At 48.9% G+C, this 19,437-nt stretch overlaps 1 protein-coding gene across 1 annotated transcript in view; it reads right to left on the bottom strand.

Moving 5' to 3' along the window:
* C15H16orf96 (chromosome 15 C16orf96 homolog) overlaps positions 1-19,437 on the bottom strand; it is a 59,107-nt gene that overhangs the window by 22,394 nt on the left and 17,276 nt on the right. The window contains 7 exon segments of the mRNA XM_032606113.1: positions 3,227-3,337; positions 3,701-3,786; positions 6,133-6,751; positions 6,901-7,131; positions 7,429-7,515; positions 7,725-7,805; positions 9,199-9,303. Coding sequence (XP_032462004.1) covers positions 3,227-3,337; positions 3,701-3,786; positions 6,133-6,751; positions 6,901-7,131; positions 7,429-7,515; positions 7,725-7,805; positions 9,199-9,303 — 1,320 coding nt within the window.

Here is a 19,437-nt window from a genome sequence, read left to right as displayed (position 1 = left end):
GACCATGTGGTGACCTTGTGAATGGAAGTGACACACCATGGAGTTCAATACCAGCTCTGAGTTTCTTGAATGTAAAAGAGAGATACACTTATGCCTTAAGTCAGTTATTTGGGAGTTTTATGTTATTCAAAGATGAACCTAATTCTTTTTTTTTTTTTAATATTTATTTATTTATTTTGGCTGCGCAGGGTCTCAGTTGCGGCATGCGGTCTCAGTTCTTAGTTGCAGCATGCATGCAGGATCTAGTTCCCTGACCAGGGATCGAACCCAGTTCCCCTGCATTGGGAGCGTGGAGTCTTTACCCACTGGACCACCAGGGAGGGCCCAAGATGAACCTAATTCTAATTAATGCAAAGCTCCTTCGCATCCACCTTGCCCCAGATGGGTCTCAAGGTCTAGGATGGACGGCGGAGGTAATGGAAGGGAGATCCTGCTTCAGCCTCGTGTCAGGCTGCTTCCTCCAACACCACATTAGCAGGGAGCTGACCTTTTGGAGTCATCAGGCCCAACATTAACACTTAGATCCCCACTTGGCTCTTCCTAGTTAAAATCTAGAAATAAAGAGGAGCCGGGAGCCTCTAACTTCCACTGCCACAGTAACCTGCATACTGGGTTGACTAATGTCCTCCCCAGAATTCATGCCGGCCCAGAACCTGTGGACATGGTCTTATTTGGAAATAGATCTTTGCAGATGTAATTAGTTAAGATGAGGTCATACTGGATTAGGGCAGCCCACATGGATGAGGAGGCCACGTGAAGACACAGATATACACACAGAGAAGAAGGCCACGTGACAACGGAGGCAGAGATTGGAGTGATGCGTCTATAAGCCAAGGAACACCTGGAGCCACCAGAAGCTGGGAGAGGCCAGGAAGGATCCTCCCCTAGAGGCTTCAGACAGAGCAAGGCCCTGCCAGCACCCTGATTTGGGGCTTTTAGCCTCCAGAACTGTGAACGAGTACATGTCTTGTTTTAAGCCATCCAGTTTGTGGTCATCTGTTACAGCAGCCGCAGGAAACTGGTACACCCACTAAGTGGCAGAATCGGGATTGAAACCCAGGCCTACCCAACCACAATAGCAGGCTGCCTCCCAACTGGCTGGTTACTCTGCCTGAATCTGTTTCCTCCTAGTTCAAGTGGCATTAATACCACTCCTGTCCCAAAGATGCTGAGGGGACTAGAAATGGCACTTTCCTAGGAGAGTTGGCATTTGATACACAACAGCTGTCTTATCCGTCCCCTCCTGCACCAAGCCAGAGCCTTGGATATAATAGTTTGTTCCAAGAATGGCTTTGGAATGCAGCCTCTGGCTTATAAAAGACACCTGTCCACTTGCAAAGGGCAAATAATGTTTTCACATTATTTGGGTCAGTAAGAAAGAGTTCTATCCTCACTTATTTTCCTGCTGGGTTCTTAGTGGGAAACACTCCAAGAGGAGCACTCTAAGGTGATGGAAACATTTCCATCTTGATTGGGTGGTGCTGACATGGGTGTACCAAGAGGCAAAAATTAATCTAGCTCTTACACTTCAGGCCTGGGCATTTTACTGTGCGTAAAGCATACTTTCATTGAAAGCAAACAAATATTACCGCTCCCCCGCAAAAAACACGTAAGGGCTTTGGTGCTGTCCATCTTGTTGACTGCTGTATCGCTGGGCCCTGGAAGGGCGCCTGGCACACAGTGAAGGCTCAATGACGTTGGCTGAATGACTCAGGGAATGAATGGGGATTTCTCGTGCCACCTGTTACGTCCAGAACATTTTCTCCCAGGCACCCAGGTAACACAGTAACAGCGGTGTTTCCTCTCTAGTCCCGATGTTGCGACAGAACCAGGGCAGAGGTGTCTGCCCTCTCTCCTTCCTCTACTGGAAGGGCTCCATGAGGCTGCTGATCTCTTGCAGCCCATGTTCATTTAAGAACTATTTAATGAAGCATGCTGGTACAAAGCCCAGCTCCTGATCCTTCCAGGGTTCACTTTTATAAGCAACTAGTTCTTGCTGGCACAACAGGCAGGAAGGAAGTCTGGACAAAGGCTGACTTGATCCATTTGGTTTGTTTGGCCAAACTCCTCTTGACTTTCTCTCAATGAGTGACGAGTGACAGCTCCTTGGAGGCAGATCCTACGCCCACCCCCGCCACCCTGAGCAGGGCAGGACATGGTGCTGGACACACATCAGAAGTGCTGAAAGAACTGGCCCCAGTCTCCGACCAGGAAGGACACCAATAGGTCCCTAGGACACGGCATCCCAGTCTCTCTGAAAAGCAGTGGCTAAATGAGGGCGCAGAGTTGGCAGGAGACTACGTAGTTCCTGATCCTGGTGCTCACAAAAGTCTGGGCCTGAAACCATGTATTGGGAGCCCACACACGGCCCAGGCACTCCCTTCTTTCCCCACTTGGGCTGGGCATCGGCTCACCTTCAATGAACTCCTCTCCCATCCAAGTTGCCCTGTGCACGCTAGCCTGGTCACTCTGTGTGACCGCCTTGGGAGAGGGAGCTGTGCCCTCCCCTTTCGCTCCCCACACCCTAGTGCATCCCACCAACAGCCCCCTGACTTGGAATCAGAAGCCCTCTATGGAAATCACCTCAGGTGGATCTGTTTGGGATTTTGTCTCTTTATACCCTGGGGTCATCTCCTCCCGCTGGGAATAACTTTGATCCTTTCCCCAAGGGTCTGGGATGCCTCTGGGACAAGGCACAGATGGGACTGGTCCCGAGGTCATCAGGGCAGGGTCATCAGGCCAGCTCAGTGAGCCCAAGGGAGAAGGTGTCTGGTTGAATGACCCCTGGGAGGTGCTCTGCATCGTCCTCACATTTCTCATGTCAGACTCTGCTGTTCCAGACAGGCCCCATGGTGTGAGAACTCGGGAACAAGCCAGTTTAGGGGAAAGGTTATGAACATGAACAGCTGGCCCAAGAAATCCTCTTATCCACTCACCGATTTATTCAGCACATTCTGAGCCTTCACTTTGTGCCAGGCACCCTTCTGGCGTGGGTGACCCAAGCGGTGAACGAGACAGATCCTGTTCAGGCCCTCTTGTTTATGTGTTGGGGGTGCAGGTGGCGGGATTTGTTTGCTTTTCATGGAAGTATAACTTACACACAGTAAAATGCCAGGAAAGTGTCCCTGGTTCCCCTGCCTTCAGGGTGTCTGTGAAATTTTTGGGGAGAATCTGAATGTCCCAATGAGGAATCCTCCCTCCTCTGGGCCCTTCCAGACCTCCAAACCTTAAACTCATCCAGGCGAATCTGGAGCTTGTCCACTGCCCTGTCCAGCACGAGGTGGTGGTCCTTTATCATCTCTATCTGGTGGCCCCAAATTCTCTCAAGTTCCTCCTCCTACAAGGGGGAGACATAGACACAAGAGGCCTCTGCTTCTGAGGTCGCCACGGCTGGGAAGGGACTTCAAGAGAGTACCAGACCAGGGCATCCCCAGCCTGCCAGCCAACTGCCACTTTAGACACTTGTCAGAGGGAACCATGTGGCCGCCCACCACTGGGAGCCTTGCACCAGCCGGGGCAGACCTGCTTCCGTGGGGCTGCACCTCCCTTCTGGGCCCCACTCCCTCCCCAGGGCTCCTTTCAGCTCCAGGACAAACGCTGCATCCAGGAGGGCAGGGCCTCCACCTGGCTCTGGCCATGGAGTCTGCCATCACCTCAAGCCATCGTCTTCTCAAATGCCTTTTCTGCCCGGGACACTGACCCTCATTCTGGATTTCTGGAGGCTGCCAATCTTTTCTTGCAATACGTCCGCCGTTGTCCCAAGCTTGAAAGAGGCTCCCATATTAGCTGAAAGCAAAGGAGGGGGTGGCTGTTGGGGGCAGGGATGGGGGAAGATGCTTCATCTAGAGTTCCACCTGTTTCTGTTATATTTAAGGCAGTGCTTTCCAACAAAGAGATGCTGTGAGCTTGGGGACCTTTGAGATCATCTAAAATTTTCTTGTGAAAATTAAAAAAAAAAATCTAAAAATAAGCAGGTGAAATTAATTTTTTTAAAGATTTTTTTTTGATGTGGACCATTTTTAAAGTCTTTATTGAATTTGTTACAATATAGCCTCTGTTTTATGTTTTGGTTTTTTGACCCCGAGGCAGTTGGGAGCTTAGCTCCCTGATCAGGGATCAAACCCACACCCCCTGCATTGGAAGGTGAAGTCTTAACCACTGGACCACCAGGGAAGTCCCAGGTGAAATTAATTTTAAGAAAATATTTTGTTTAACCCAATATAATCCATGTGGGTTTTGGGGGGGGCCACACTGTGGGGCATGCAGTATCTTAGTTCCCCAACCAGGGACTGAACCCGTGCCCCCTGCATTGGGAGCTTGGAGTCAACCATTGGACCGCCAGGGAAGTCCATAACCCAATATAATCCAAAATAGCATCATTTTGGGAATTCCCTGGCAGTCCAGTGGTTGGGACTCCACGTTTTCACTGACGAGGGCCCGGGTTCAATCCCTGGTCAGGGAACTAAGATCCCACAAGCTGCGCAGCCAAAAAAAAAAAAAGCATCATTTTAATATGTGATCAACAAAATGATTAACGAGATATTTCACATTCTTGTTTTCGTATTAAGCCCTCAATATCTGGTGTGCACTTTGTGCTTGGACCATATGGGAACTTGAACTTGCCCTATTTCAGATGTTTGACAGCCTCGTGGTTATCCTATTAGGGAAACCTCTCTGGAATTTATTGCCCTCCCAGAAATGGTCCTGAGAAAAACTATGGAGTATTTACTTGTGAGAGTTTATGAAATGTATTATCTCATAACAAGATGCAAAGGGGGATTTAACATAAAAGGAGAGGGGTGAAAAAAAAAAGTGCCCTATATCCAGTTTTGGATGAGAGGCCAAAAAGTGATGTACATGACACAGCTAGGAGGGTAGGAAACACTGCAGCCAAGACACATTCACAACCTATTTTTAGTTTTCTTAACAAAAATGGCAACTAGTCAGAAGTAGAGTTTGGGCTATTATGGCTTTATGTTTTATATTTAAATTCATGACTATCATGACCTAAGCTGTGCCCCAGAATTCACAGAGATCGGTGTGGTTCTTTTTAGCTCGAAGTTCTTTTTCAAGATCTGTGGAATGGCACTGCCCATCAGGGGTGGCACCATGTATGGATTTGACTTAGGCTAATTCAACTATTACACCTGGCAGAGAGCGAAAAAGCAAGATAATGATTCAAAGAGGGGAGGACAGTGGATCTGAAAGTGGGTTCCCTGAGCCAACAGCAGCATAAGCAGCATCCCCCAGAATGGGTTAGAAAGAGAAATTCTAGGGCCCCACTCACACCAACAGGTCAGATCTGGGGTCGGGCCCAGCAGCCTGTGCCTTACCGAGTGCCCCAGGGATGCTGAGGTGAGCTTAAGGTTGAGAACCACTAGGGTAGGCCATTCTCCTCTCCACTCCCCACAGTGAACATATGCCCATCATGGGCATGAACTGGGATCATAAGTCTATTGGTCCTACTGCCACCTAGAACATGACTGTGGTTTTTTTGGTTTTTTTTTTGTGGTATACGGGCCTCTGACTGTTGTGGCCTCTCCCGTTGCGGAGCACAGGCTCTGGACGCGCAGGCTCAGCGGCCATGGCTCACGGGCCCAGCCACTCCACGGCATGTGGGATCTTCCAGGACCGGGGCATGAACCCATGTCCCCTGCATCGGCAGGCGGACTCTCAACCACTGCGCCACCAGGGAAGCCTGACTGTGGTCTTTAAGAAAACATATGTTTGCCCAGCTGTTGTTCCTAATCCCAAATTGACCACTTCATCTGGGGTCTGTTCAGTGCTATTAGACACTCTGGGTTGATCTGGACTTATCAAAATACTGTACAGCAGTACTATTTTATGGGCTATTGAAAGGGAATTTCCAAGAGTAATTTTGACTTGATTTTCCTTCTTGAACACCAACTTTAGACCCTAACCACCGTTCTTCCCTAAGATAAGACCTCACTGTACATTCATTGTAAAATAATAGACTAGTAAGAGGCTAATGCTTAAGCCAAAGGAATGAATGGCTAATGGTTGAATGCACATTTTGTTGGGGCAGCTAAATGAAGGAGAGGAGGTGCTTTTCAAAGGCCACAGGGAGGGCCTGAGCCCTTGTTACCCTTCCAGAAGCCAGGCCGGGCCTACCTAGATAAGTCATACGCTGATGCAGGTTGGATGACACCTGGGCAAACTCTTCTTTCAGGGAGTCATGTCTAATAGGCATCTGGGCTATGTGGCTCATGGAATACCTGACGGCCTTCTACTTGTCTTCAGGGGTCATGGCCTGTTTGGCAGCCAGCATGGCCTGGGACAGGGCCATGTTGGGAGGAACATGGGCAGAAGAGAATGAAGGAAAGAGGATGTCCTCACAGTCCACCTCCTGCAAGTCTTCCATCTCGCCATCCTTGGTGAAGGCCCCGCGGGAGGTCCCTGTGCCCAGGATGTCTGCAAGGACCCCTAAGGGCCCGGATGCGGCCACGGCTGTTGCTATGGTGGCCAATTTGGTGGCCGGGGTGTCCCTGACCAGCCTGGCAGCCGCTTTAGCTGCCTGGGCTGCCGATGTTGCTGCAGCTGTGAAGGTGGCTGCGGCAGCAGCTGCAATGGCAGCATTGGATTTTATCTGCTGAACCGCAGACGGGGATCCCTTAGGGAGTACTTCCGTGGAGGCCTCAGCCCTTGGGGCTCCATCCTGAGGGACTCCTACTTCCACGGAGGAATATTCCTCCTCCTTTTCTGAGAGAGCTGAGAGCTTGGATGTGTCTCCCTGGCGAGACCATGACTGCAGTAAATGAGGCTAAGCTGAGCCTAGTTCCATGGCTGGGGGTAGGGTCCTAGAGCCCTGGAGCTGGGCAGACAGGGAGCCCGACAGGCCTAGGCCAGGCTGGAAATAGCCCAAGCTAGTCCCGGGCAAGCCTCTGGGAGGAGGCCAGCCTCGTGGTGGTACAGGCCAGGATCCTGATTGTGTGGGCTGAGGACCTGGGGCAGGCCCCAGTCCAGGGGCAGGCCCAGGTCCAAACGCAGGCCCAGGTCCAAACGCAGGCCCAGGTCCAGGCGCAGGCCCAGGTTCGAGCACTTGGGCCTGGTCCGGTCCCTGGGCCCTGGGAAGCGGAGCTGCTTGGGCAGACTCCTCCTCCTGTAGCTGCCCTGGACTTGGTAATGCCAGATGGTCTCTAGGAACTGGGGCGCTGGATGGCCTCCACGACCTGGCCGTGGCTAACTTCTTCGTGGTACTCAGCCGTCTGAGGAAGGTCGATCTCTGCAACATGTTACGCAATCTGCCACCGCTTGGAATCATCCAGCAGTTGTGGAGCAGTTCCCTGCGGAAGAGGGGGCTGGGCTGGCCAGGGCTGCTCCAGACCAGCTCAGCGATCACCCTGCCCACTCCTCACTCCGCCTTCCCCGATGCTCAGATGCTGCCTCTCCGCTTCCTCCTTCACTTACTGGGGTGAACATGGCCTCATGGAGGCTGCTCCAGAGCACCATGTCCTCAGTTTTGGGCATGGTGGTTATCTTGTTCTGGAGAGAAATCTGGGGGGGTGGGAAGGAGACTGGGAATAAGGGTCATGAACCCAGAGGGTGTGGTACCCTCAGTGGCTCCCTCCTCCATGCTGCCCTCTACACTTGCAAATAAATGGGCCTTTCCAGATTGTGTTCTCCTCCTACTCCTCCTTGCCCCCAGCACCCCTGGGCCTGGAGGGCGGGGGTCTGGCGTGGTAGGATGGGCCCCAGACCCTCACCACTTCCCACTGCAGTGCACTCATCTTCCAGTTCTGCCCTTTCAAATCTTCAGAGAAAGCATCTATTCTTTCCAGATGCATCTGTCAAATGAGCCGAGCCTGTGAGCCAGCGGGTGCAGGTTCTGGTTCCAGCCCTGCTTCTCCCCCAGCTCAAATGCAAAGCCTTAGCTCTAGGTAACTAAGAGATGGAGAAGGAAGAACAGATTCCAAAACAACTGTTTCCCACTGAGTGGGAGAGGGTTCCCTGGGCAAATAAGTTTGGGAAATGCTAGGCTTAAAAAACATTCAGGGCTTCCCTGGTGGCGCAGTGGTTGAGAGTCCGCCTGCTGATGCAGCAGATGCGGGTTCGTGCCCCGGTCCAGGAAGATCCCACATGCCACGGAGCGGCTGGGCCCGTGAGCCATGGCCACTGAGCCTGCGCATCCGGAGCCTGTGCTCCGCAGCGGGAGAGGCCACAACAGTGAGAGGCCCGCGTACCGCAAAAAAAACCCCAAAAAAACATTCAATGGGTTTTTATACTGAAGGACTTTTCAGAGCCTTTAATGGGCCAAAGTACCTTAAGAATCTCCAAGAGGTAAGCTGAGAAGGCATTGTTTCCCAAACAGATTTGGCCAACTGTCTGTTTTAGTGTTTCATGACAGTTTCCTGGCAGTGCCCTTTCTGCTCAGATGGGAGCTACACAGCCCAAGACTGAAGTTCTCACAGTTGCCATCATGATCAAATACATACACTGACCTGTGTATTAGGGATGATACAATAAATCATGTTATTTGGGGACAAGTTGTAAAACCTCAGCCATAACACCATCCTGGGGTGTTGAGGCCTGGCTTTGGAGTAGAGCTCTCACCAGCTGTGACCTTGCACTTCAGGGATTCCATATCCTTTCCCATCACGGTAAGGAGTTAGAACATGTCTGGGTTGATATTCTTGTGGCTACAGAGGGAGCTAGAATGTATGCCTATGCTAGGTTTACTCCACTTTTCAGTGTTAACAAAGTTTTCTAGACAAGGACTAAGTATTCTCTTTCTGCTAAGTTGATGGACTATAAGCCTGGAGTTACCAGGACTTGGGAAGTACCTGTGTGAGAATGAAGCCAACCCAGAGGAAAGCATCACTGAGGGAGAGATGTTGAGCACCTTGGTATGTGGTATGAACATCTTGATCTGGCTGTAACTGAAGGCATTCCTGACTTTTTAGTAAATGAGACAATAAATTCTCTTCTTTTGCCTAAGCCAGGATGAACTAGGTTTCTGTCACTTACAAATGATGTCTTAACACAGCAGGGTGAGGATCATTGTGTAAGCTGCAGAGTTCAGTGGGATGGACCAAGTGGCTCAGCCATGTCAGACCCCTTCTCCTGCCCCCATAGCTGTGTTCTTTGACTAAGAACAGGCTTCTTGGATTTACCCTGTTACCCCAACCACCAGATGTCCAAGCAGCATGGCCAGTATGAAGGATGCTGGGGAGGGTCTACCTTGTCAAACATGTCCTTCAGCATGGCCACATCCTTCCTGAGGGTTTCAACAGTGACCCTGAGTGCATAAATGTCAGTGAGCAAATCCTGCAGGGTCTCCATGGACTGAAGAGGGAGAAAGGAAAGGAAAGTGTGAAGTTAGGTGCAGCTGGGGGAAAAGGCAAGTAAAGTGTGGAAGCTCTCTGGTGATGGCCATGGTTCAAGAAGTCTTTTGGGCTCTTCAAAGGCTTAGGCTAGAACATATTCAGAGGCCAGAAAATGACACTGAAGTGAATTGTGCTCTGAGCTCTCAGGTGGCCTAAGTGGGAAGGAGGCAACCCTCGGTTTGAATGTGTTCAGTAAGCAGGAGTCACTCATCATGAAGCATCTCATGCCCTTTGGTAGGAGCCACTGGAAGATCAACAAGGAATTTATTGGATTTATGTTTTTAAAGGGTACTTCTGGCCGCATGTGCAGATTGGCCCTTGGAGGGTAAGGGGGAAGCCAGAGGAGCAGGGAGGAAACTTCAAGGCAAGAGCTGATGGGTGCAATGTTGGTCTCATAGCTCAGCTCCACCAATGACTGGGGCTGTTACTGCATCTTCCCAGATTTTAGACTCCTCAGTAATTAAATGGGTATGAAAAAACTGTGATAATTTATATAAAGGGTCTAGTGCATAGTTAGGCATTCAGGTAACAAAAATAACAAATAGTGAAATGGCAGAAGTCCTTCTTCTCTGTAATTACATTAAATGTAAATGGCTGAAATTTCAGTTAAAAGGCAGAGATTGGCAGAATAGATAAGAAAACATGATCCAACCTCATGCTGTCTATAGGAGACACATATTAGATTCAAAGATACAAATAGGCTGAAAACAAAAGGATAGAAAAAGATATACTATGCAAGCAGTAACCAACAGAGAAGCAGAGTGGCTACACTAATATCAGACAAAATAGACTTTAAGATAAAAATTGTTACTAAAACACAGAGGTACATTTATAATGATAAGAGGGTCAATCCATCAGGAAGATATGATAATTATAAACATACATGCACCTAGCAATGAAGTCCCAAAACTAAATGAAGCAAAAACTGAAATAACTTAAAGGAGAAATAGTTGAAGACTTCAATACCCGATTTTCAATAATGGATAAAACAACTAGATAGAAGATCATCAAGGAAACAGAAGATATGAAGATCACTATAAACCAAATGGATATAACAGACATCTATAGAACACTCCACTCAACAATGGCAGAATATACATATTGGGTTGGCCAAGAAGTTCGTTTGGGTTTTTCCATAAGATGTTACGGAAAAACTGAACAAACTTCTTGGCCAACCCAATAGAACATTCTACCGGATAGACCATATGTTAGGCCATAAGACAAGACTCAATAAATTTAAAAAGGACTGAAATCATACAAAATGTGTATTCTCGACCACAATGGAGTTAAATTAGAAATCAATAACAGGGGCTTCCCTGGTGGCACAGTGGTTAAGAATCTGCTTGCCAACGCAGGGGACAAGGGTTCGAGCCCTGGTCCAGGAAGATCCCACATGCCGCTGAGCAACTAAGCCTGTGTGCCACAACTACTGAGCCTGTGCTCTAGAGCCTGCGAGCCACAACTACTGAAGCCTGGGCTCCTAGAGCCCGTGCTCTGCAACAAGAGAAGCCACCGCAATGAGAAGCCCACGCACGGCAACAAAGAGTAGCCCCTGCTCACCGCAACTAGAGAAAGCCCACAGGCAGCAATGAAGACCCAATGCAGCCAAAAATAAATAAATAAAATTTATTTTAAAAAAATCAATAACAGAAGAAACTTTTGGAAGTTCACAAATATATGGAAATTAAACAACATTCTCCTAAATAACCAATGGGTCAAAGAAGAAATTGCAAAGGAAATTAGAAACACTTTGAGATGAATTAAAATGAAAACACAAACACACCAAAACTTACAGGATGCAGCTAAAGCAGTGCTTAGAGAGAAATTTTAGCTGGAAGTGACAATATTAATAAAGAAGAAAGATCTCAAATCAATAGCCTAATCTTCTACCTGAAGGCACTGGAAAAGACAGATCAAAATAAAACTAAAGAAGGTAGAAAAACTGAAACAATAAAGATTAGAGTGGAAACTAATGAAATAGAGCAGGGGTCCCCAACCCCTGGTCCACGGACAGCAGGAGGTGAGCAGCGGGCAAGCAAGCAAGCTTCATCTGTATTTATAGCCGCTCCCCATTGCTCACATTACCACCTGAGCTCCACCTCCTGTCAGCATTATGGTGAGTTGTACAGTTATTTAATTATATACTACAATGTAATAATAATAGAAATAAAGTGCATGATAAATATAATGCTCTTGAATCATCCTGAAACCACCTCACCCCCTGGTTCGTGGAAAAACTGTCTTCCACGAAACCAGTCCCTGGTGCCAAAAAGGTTAGGGACCACTGAAATAAAGAACAGAAAAATAATAGAGGAAATCAATGAAACTAAAAGCTGGTTCTTTGAAAAGATCAACAAAATTAGCAAACCTTTAGCTGGATTGACCAAGAAAAAAAGAGAAGACTCAAATTACTAGAATGAGAAATCAAAGAGGGAACATTGCTATTGACCCTACAGAAATAAAAAGAATTATAAAGGAATACTATGAACAGTTGTATGCCAACAAATCAGATAAGGTGGATGAAATGGACAAATTCCTAGAAAGACATAAACTGCCAAGACTGACTCAAGACAAAATAATCTGAATAGACCTAAAACAAGTAAAATGACTGAATTAGCAAAACAAAAACAAAAACAACACGTGAAAAAAGGCCCAAGCCCAGATGGCTTCACCAATGACTTTTATCAAAAATTTAAAGGACAATTAATACCAATTCTTTTTTTTTTTTTTTTTTTGTGCTACGCGGGCCTCTCACTGTTGTGGCCTCTCCCGTTGTGGAGCACAGGCTCCGGACGCGCAGGCTTAGCGGCCATGGCTCACGGGCCCAGCCGCTCCGCAGCACGTGGGATCTTCCCGGACTGGGGCACGAACCCGCATCCTCTGCATCGGCAGGCGGACTCTCAACCACTGCGCCACCAGGGAAGCCCTTAATACCAATTCTTAACAAACGTTTCCAAAAACCAGAAGAATTCCTAACTCATTCTATGAGGCCAATATTGCCCTGATAAAAATCAAAGATATCACAGGAAAACTAGAATATGGATGCAAAAATCCTCAACAAAATACTACCAAACTGAATCCAGCTACATATAAGAAAAATAATCCAATTAAAAATGAGCAAGGGGCTTCCCTGGTGGCGCAGTGGTTGAGAGTCCGCCTGCTGATGCAGGGGACGCGGGTTCGTGCTCCGGTCTGGGAAGATCCCACATGCCGCAGAGTGGCTGGGCCCGTGAGCCATGGCCGCTGGGCCTGCGTGTCCAGAACCTGTGCTCCACAACGGGAGAGGCCGCAGCAGTGAGAGGCCCGTGTAGCGCAAAAAAAAAAAAAAAAAAAATGAGCAAGGACTTCCCTGGGGGTCCAGTGGATAAGACTCCACACTCCCAATGCAGGGGGCCTGGGTTCGATCCCTGGCCAGGGAACTAGATCCTGCATGCATGCCACAACTAAGAGTTCGCATGCCACAACTAAAGAGTCCACATGTCACAACTAAAAGATCCTGTGTGCCTCAAGGAAGATCCTGCATGCCACAACTAAGACCCAGCGTGGCCAAAATAAATAAATAAATAGTTTTAAAAATGGGCAAAGATCTGAACAGACATTTTTCCAAAGATGATATACAAATGGGCAATAAGCACAAGAAAAGATGCTCAACATCATTAGTCACCAGGAAAATAAAAATCAAAACCACAGTGAGATATGCTAGGATGGCTATCATCAAAAAGACAGAAAATAAGAAGTGTTGGTGAGGATGTGGAGAAATTGGAATCCTTATACACTGCTGGCAGGAATATAAAATGGTGCACCTCTTTGGAAAACAGGCTGACAGTTCCCCAGGATTGAAACACAGAGTTACCATGTGGTCCAGCAATTCCACCTTTAGGTATATAGAAATGAAAGCCTATGGGCTTCCCTGGTGGTGCAGAGGTTGAGAGTCCGCCTGCCGATGCAGGAGACACGGGTTCGTGCCCCGGTCCGGGAAGATCCCACATCCCACATCCCACATCCCACATGCCGCAGAGCGGCTGGGCCCATGAGCCATGGCCGCTGAGCGTGCGCGCCCAGAGCCTGTGCTCCGCAACGGGAGAGGCCACAACAGTGAGAGGCCCGCGTACCGCATAAAAAAAAAAAAAAAAAAAAAAAAAGAAATGAAAGCCTATGTTCACAGAAAATCTTGTACAGCAATGTTCATAGTGGCATTATTCCTAATAGCCAAAAGGTGGAAACAACCCAAATACCCATCAACTGATAAACAAAATCTGGTCTACCCATACAATGGAATATTATATGGCCAAAAAATAAAGTACTGATACATGCTACAGATAAGCCTGAAGACATTACGGTAAGGGACTTCCCTGGTGGTCCAGGGATCCCGTTGAGGCACATGGGATCTTTCATTGCAGCGTGGGCTCTTCACTGTGGTGCATGGACTTCTCCCTAGTTGTGGTATATGGATTTTCTCTTTCTAGTTGTGGAGCCCAGGCTCCAGGGTGCATGGGCTCTGTAGTTGTGGCCTGCAGGCTCCAGGGCGCATGGGCTCTGTAGTTTGTGGCATGCGGGCTCTCTCGTTGAGATGCACAAGCTCAGTAGTTGCGGCATGCAAGCTTAGTTGCCCTGTGGCATGTGGGATCTTAGTTCCCCGATCAGGGATCGAACCTGCGTCTCCTGCATTGGGAGGTGGATTCTTAACCACTGTGCCACCAGGGAAGCCCCCAGTATACTTTAAATGGATGAACTTCCTGGTATGTGGAATATATCTCAATAAAGCTTTAAACAATAGCATTTTTGTTTTAACTGGGGGAAACTGCAACACTGTCTATTGGATGGTATTCATGAGTTACTGTTAATTTTTCTGGGAGTGATAATAGTATTAAGAGACCAGTTTTCCAAGGCCTTATCTGCTGTAGATAGAAAAATGCTTTTCAGAGAAATCTACAAGGTCCAGATCCCCCACCTATGCAGGGATGCTTCCCCCTCCCCTTGTATCTCTGGGTACCAACCAGGGGACCAAATCATCTGAGCAGGAATCATACCCCTCTCCCATGGGTAACTACAGGGCAAACCCAGAAACGATGGCCTGGTGGGCTGCTCCATGGGTAGGGGCTGCACAGGAGAGGAGGAAGATGCTTTTCTCGTGGGTCTCCTAGGACATGCAGTTAAAGGTTTCCCACAGCAGATCTAGCCTGCTTCTCACCAGGGGGGTCACGCCCCGAACTCTGGACTGTGTTGGTGGGAGAACAGCCAGGAAGATCCCACTTGGCCCCTCAGGCCACAATCAGGGCTGGGATGGAGCCAAGTTCAGGGAAGCGAATTCTAGAAAGCTGCCCTTCTTGGAAGCAGAATGTCCAGACATTCATTCTCCCTCTGTCTTTCTGTCTCTTTCTCTCTGTCTGAGGATGGCTTCAAGAATGTAGGTTCGACCTGGGGTCCAAGTGCTTCCAGAAGCTTTCAAGGGCTGATAAGGGGGTCCAAGACAAACATCCCCTTGAACAATCAGCTAGACTGGTCTACAAGGCCTCAGAGCCAGAACTTTGGGAAATGGGAATGCTAACATCACTTCCTTCCCAGGGAAGGAGGAATGCAATAGCTCTTCCCGGCACCCTGGGAAGAGCACTGCCAACGCAGGAAGTTCATTACTATTACTGCAATGACTTTCACCTTGATTCTCTAAAACCCCAAAGGGTCTTCCGTGCCCTTAAGCTTTGCTTTGGAATTCTCAAAAACCAATTTAAATTTAAAATCATTTTAATTGTGGGATACACAGCAGATTTTGGTTGGGGGAGTAAAATGGGGAGGGAGTTTTGAAATTTCAAAACAAAAGCAGCAACAGGTTGTTACAATCCCCTAGTGGGACACACAAGTTTACTTATGGAAACGGGGTTAGCCAGAACAATCTTAATAACAGACAGTGGACATGGCCCCTGATTTTCCCCTGTGACGCCAGCAGGGGTTATCATAACAGATGAGATAACCTGAGATAACCGAGGCCTCGAAGAGACAGCCAGGGGCTTCTGAGCAGCTTTCTAAAACTCCTGTTCAGGGCTTCCCTGGTGGTGCAGTGGTTGAGAATCTGCCTGCCAATGCAGGGGACACGGGTTCGAGCCCTGGTCTGGGAAGATCCCACATGCCACGGAGCAACTGGGCCCGTGAGCCACAATTACTGAGCCTGCGCGTCTGGAGCCTGTGCTCTGCAACAAGAGAGACCGCGATACTGAGAGGCCCGCACATCGCGATGAAGAGTGGCCCCCACTTGCCGCAACTAGAGAAAGCCCTCGCACAGAAACGAAGACCCAACACAACCATAAATACTTTCATACATCAATAATTAATTAAAAAAAAAAAAAAAAAAAAAAACTCCTGTTCAGGGCTGCCTGGGAGATGCAGGCAGGGCCTGGGAACTTGCAATTCTGGAAATGCTCCCTGGCGCCAGGAGCCTGGGTGGGTGCCCCCCTGGAGGTTGCACAGCAAGCAGGGAGCCCAGGTTTTCTAAGCAGTTCTCAATGGGGCGATTTGGCCCCCAGTGGGCATTTGGCAAGTCTGGAGACATTTCTGGTTGTCATGACTATGGGGTGTTCCTGGCATCTAGTGGGTAGAGGCCAAGGATGCTGCTCAGCATCCTTCAGTGCACAGGACAATCTCCACCACAAAGAATTATCCGGCCCCAAATGTCAGTCATGCTGAGGGTTAGAAACTGCAATCTAAGCTTGCTTAGTGAGGACCTGCTGCCCTACCCGAGCCCCCAAATCCAGCGGTGTGCTGACCAAGAGCACCACCCCTTGTGCTGCACCTGTGGGTCCTCCCAAACCTCTCCAGAAGCCCCCTTTGTGCCTGCCCTAGTTTCCAGGGCACCATTCACCCCATCTGGGGTAAGTGCTGGGGCTGGGAGGCTTGTCTTTCCCCATGAAGGGTGGCATTTGGTCTGCCAGCCTGGCTGACGTGGCCCGGAGTTGGGGGTACGGTGGGAGTGGGTTGTAGATTCTTAGCTAAGCAGCTTGCACTGCCCTAGAACCAGCTACCATGGCAACCCCGACAATGGGTCAGCTTCGTGGTAACCCTGGCAACCTCAGCCAGTCTGGGACTTGGCGACATTCTCTAACGGTGGTGGGGACATTCCTAGGTACACAAACAGTCCTCTGAGGGCGGCATGACCAGTTCCGAACCTGTCCACCAGCCCCCTGTGTGAGCTGGCTGGGCCACTCTGGGTACTCGTGCATTCTAGGAGACTTCATCCATCAAGGCAGGCCGGGGGCAGGCTGCTCCGGAGGGGCTGGCACCTCGGACATCGTGTCCACCTCTCCAGCTTTGAGGTCCCTGTAACCTGCCCTCAGCCACCCCTGCAGCCTTCTGTTGTCTCTAGTAACACTTCTTGTCTTAAAGTCTATCCTGTCTGATGTTAGTACAGTAACTCCAGCTCTCTTCTGGCTACTGCTTGTGTGGAATATCTTTTTCTATCCTTTAACTTCCAACCTATTTGTCTTTGAATCAGTGTGTCTCTTGGAGACAGCATATAGTTAGATGATCTCTGCTTTTTGTGCGTGTGGTAAAACACACATAACAATACTAAAGTGAACAATTCGGTGGCAGTTGGTACATTCACAGGTTTGTGCAGCCGTCACCACTATCTAGTTCCAGAACATTTTCATCGCCCCAGAAAAAACCCATACCCACCAGCACTCAACTCCCAGCCCCCGGCAACTGACATTTTCTGTTGCTACGGACTTTCCTATTCTGGGCGTTGTCTATGAACAGAATCATGCAGTGTGGTTCTCTGTGCCCGGCTGCTTCCACTGAGCACGAAGATTTATGGCTCACACCGTGTCGCTTTGCCTCTCGCCTGCATCAGCCCATCTCGGCCAGAACGGACGTCCAGCTCTGTGCTAAGCAGTTCCCATGCTTTATCTTGTTTGGTTTTAATTGTTGTTAACAATCCTGGGAGGAGGAGGCCGTGGCCATCCCTCACCCCTTCCAGGGGGTAAGTGGCATCTCAGCACCCACAATCCTATGCCTTCCAGCTACCCACTCGGCTCAAGTTGGCACTGGCTCCCCATTTTCTAACTCTGTGACCTCGAGTGGGTTACTTAACCTCTCTGTGCCTCCATTTCCTCATCTGTAAGCACGGGATAATGACAGCACTTTCCTCTTAGAGTCGTTAAGAAGATTAAAGGAGTGAACAGATGGAGCATCCAGCTCACCTGGCATGCAGTGAGCGCTTGTTCTCAAGATCATTCCCCTGGGGAGGGAGCCAGTGGAGGAGTGAGGGTGAAGGGGACAGTGAGGAGAAGAGGCACAAGGCCCAGGAAAGTCAGGCTGGTGGACTCTGCTCTGTGCTTCTCATGGCCTATAGAGTCTCTGAGTTCTAGGAAGGGATCTTGCATTGTCTGTTTCTGTCACCTCTACAAACACCTGCACCAGGGCTCCCACCTTTTTCAGCCCCCAGGTTGGATGTAAAGCCTGGTGGTCCCTGTGTATTGATAGCTTTGGGGTGCCTGCCAGTTCAGGCAGTGGGAATGGGCCTCCAGGAGCTCTAATTCTTAGGCACGACCCTGCCTGCCTGGCCAGGAGTGGACACCTGACCCTAGGTGTGCCATCTCATTCTCTTACCCAAAAATTATAACCAGAAGACCCGGAGACTGGCAGCTGGAAGCTGAGACAAGTTAAGGGCTGTTTTTAAGATGCAGGAGATCTACGAACACTTCCTCCCTTTGAGGCCTGTCCACCCACTTCTTCCTTGGTGCCAATGAGAAACCCCAGCGTCCTTCAAATAATACACTGCTTTTGTTTAAAAAGAGTCTCAACCCAGGATTCCCTAGTGGTCCAGTGGTTAAGACTGGGTGCTTTCACTGCAGGGACCCCGGGTTCAATCCCTGGTTTGGGAACTACAATCCTGCAAGCTGCACGATGAGGCCAAAAAAAAGAGTCTCAAGCCAAATGCCCAGCAACAGGTGAATGGTTAAACCCAATGTGGTCTGTCCCTACGATAGAATACTATTCAGCCATAAAAGGGAGTGAAGCACAGACACAGGCTACAATGTGGATGAACCTGGGAAACATGACGCTCAGTGAGAGAAGCCAGACACAAAAAGCCATATATTGTATGATTCTATTTCTATGAAATGCCCAGAATTGGTAAATCTTTAGAGCCAGAAAGCAGATTAGCATTGTTGGGGTGGAGGGAGGAAGAGTGGGGAGTGACGAGGACACAGGGTTTCCTTTTCGAACCATGGAAATGGTTTAGAAGGGGATAGAGGTGGTGCTTGCACTACACTATCAATGTACCAAATGCCACCCAGCTGTTCACTTTATGTTATGTGACTCGCACCTCAATTTAAATAAGAGGAGTGTTAACCTAAGACATCCTGGAATGACTCCTCCGTGTGATGGACGTTCTCTGTTGGCCCCGCACATCCATCCTCTGCCCCTACTCACTGCCCTCAGAGGCTGACCCACAGGCACTGCGCTCTCCACTCCCCTGGTGCTCTGACTTCTGGCCCTCTTGTTTGGCCAATGGGAGGAAGGGAGGAGAGAGAGGCTGGGGTATTTATTCTTCAAAATCCAACTCTTCCCCAAGGCTACAGCTCCTGATGGATAACTGTGTGCTGGGTGGGGAGGCAGGGGAGCAAGAGTTCCAAGGTGGGTCCTGAATCAGAAGGCCTCAGCTCATCCCTGTTCCCCGGTCACTGGCTGCTGCACCCGCAGCAAATCAATATTTCTTTTCTTTTCTTTTTTTTAAATTGGGGTATAGTTGCTTTACAATGTTGTGTTAGTTTCTGCTGTACAATAAAGTAACTCAGCTATATGTATACATATATCCCCTCCCTCTTGGACCTCCCCCCCATCCCACCCATCTAGGTCATCACAGAGCACTGAGCTGAGCTCCCTGTGCTATACAGCAGGTTCCCACTAGCTACCTATTTTACACATGGTAGTGTACTTATGTCAATCCTAATCTCCCACTTCGTCCCACCCTCCCCTTGCCTCCTATGTCCCCATGTCCGTTCTCTACATCTGCATCTCTATTCCTGCCCTGCAAATAAGTTTGTCTGTACCATTTTTCTAGATTCCACATATATGTGTTAAGATGTGATATTTTTCTCTT

This window comes from Phocoena sinus, chromosome 15 (genome assembly GCF_008692025.1).
Source record: "Phocoena sinus isolate mPhoSin1 chromosome 15, mPhoSin1.pri, whole genome shotgun sequence".
Lineage (NCBI taxonomy): Eukaryota > Metazoa > Chordata > Mammalia > Artiodactyla > Phocoenidae > Phocoena > Phocoena sinus.
The sequence above is the reverse complement of the archived record's forward strand: the minus strand, read 5'-3'. Positions and strand labels throughout refer to the sequence as shown.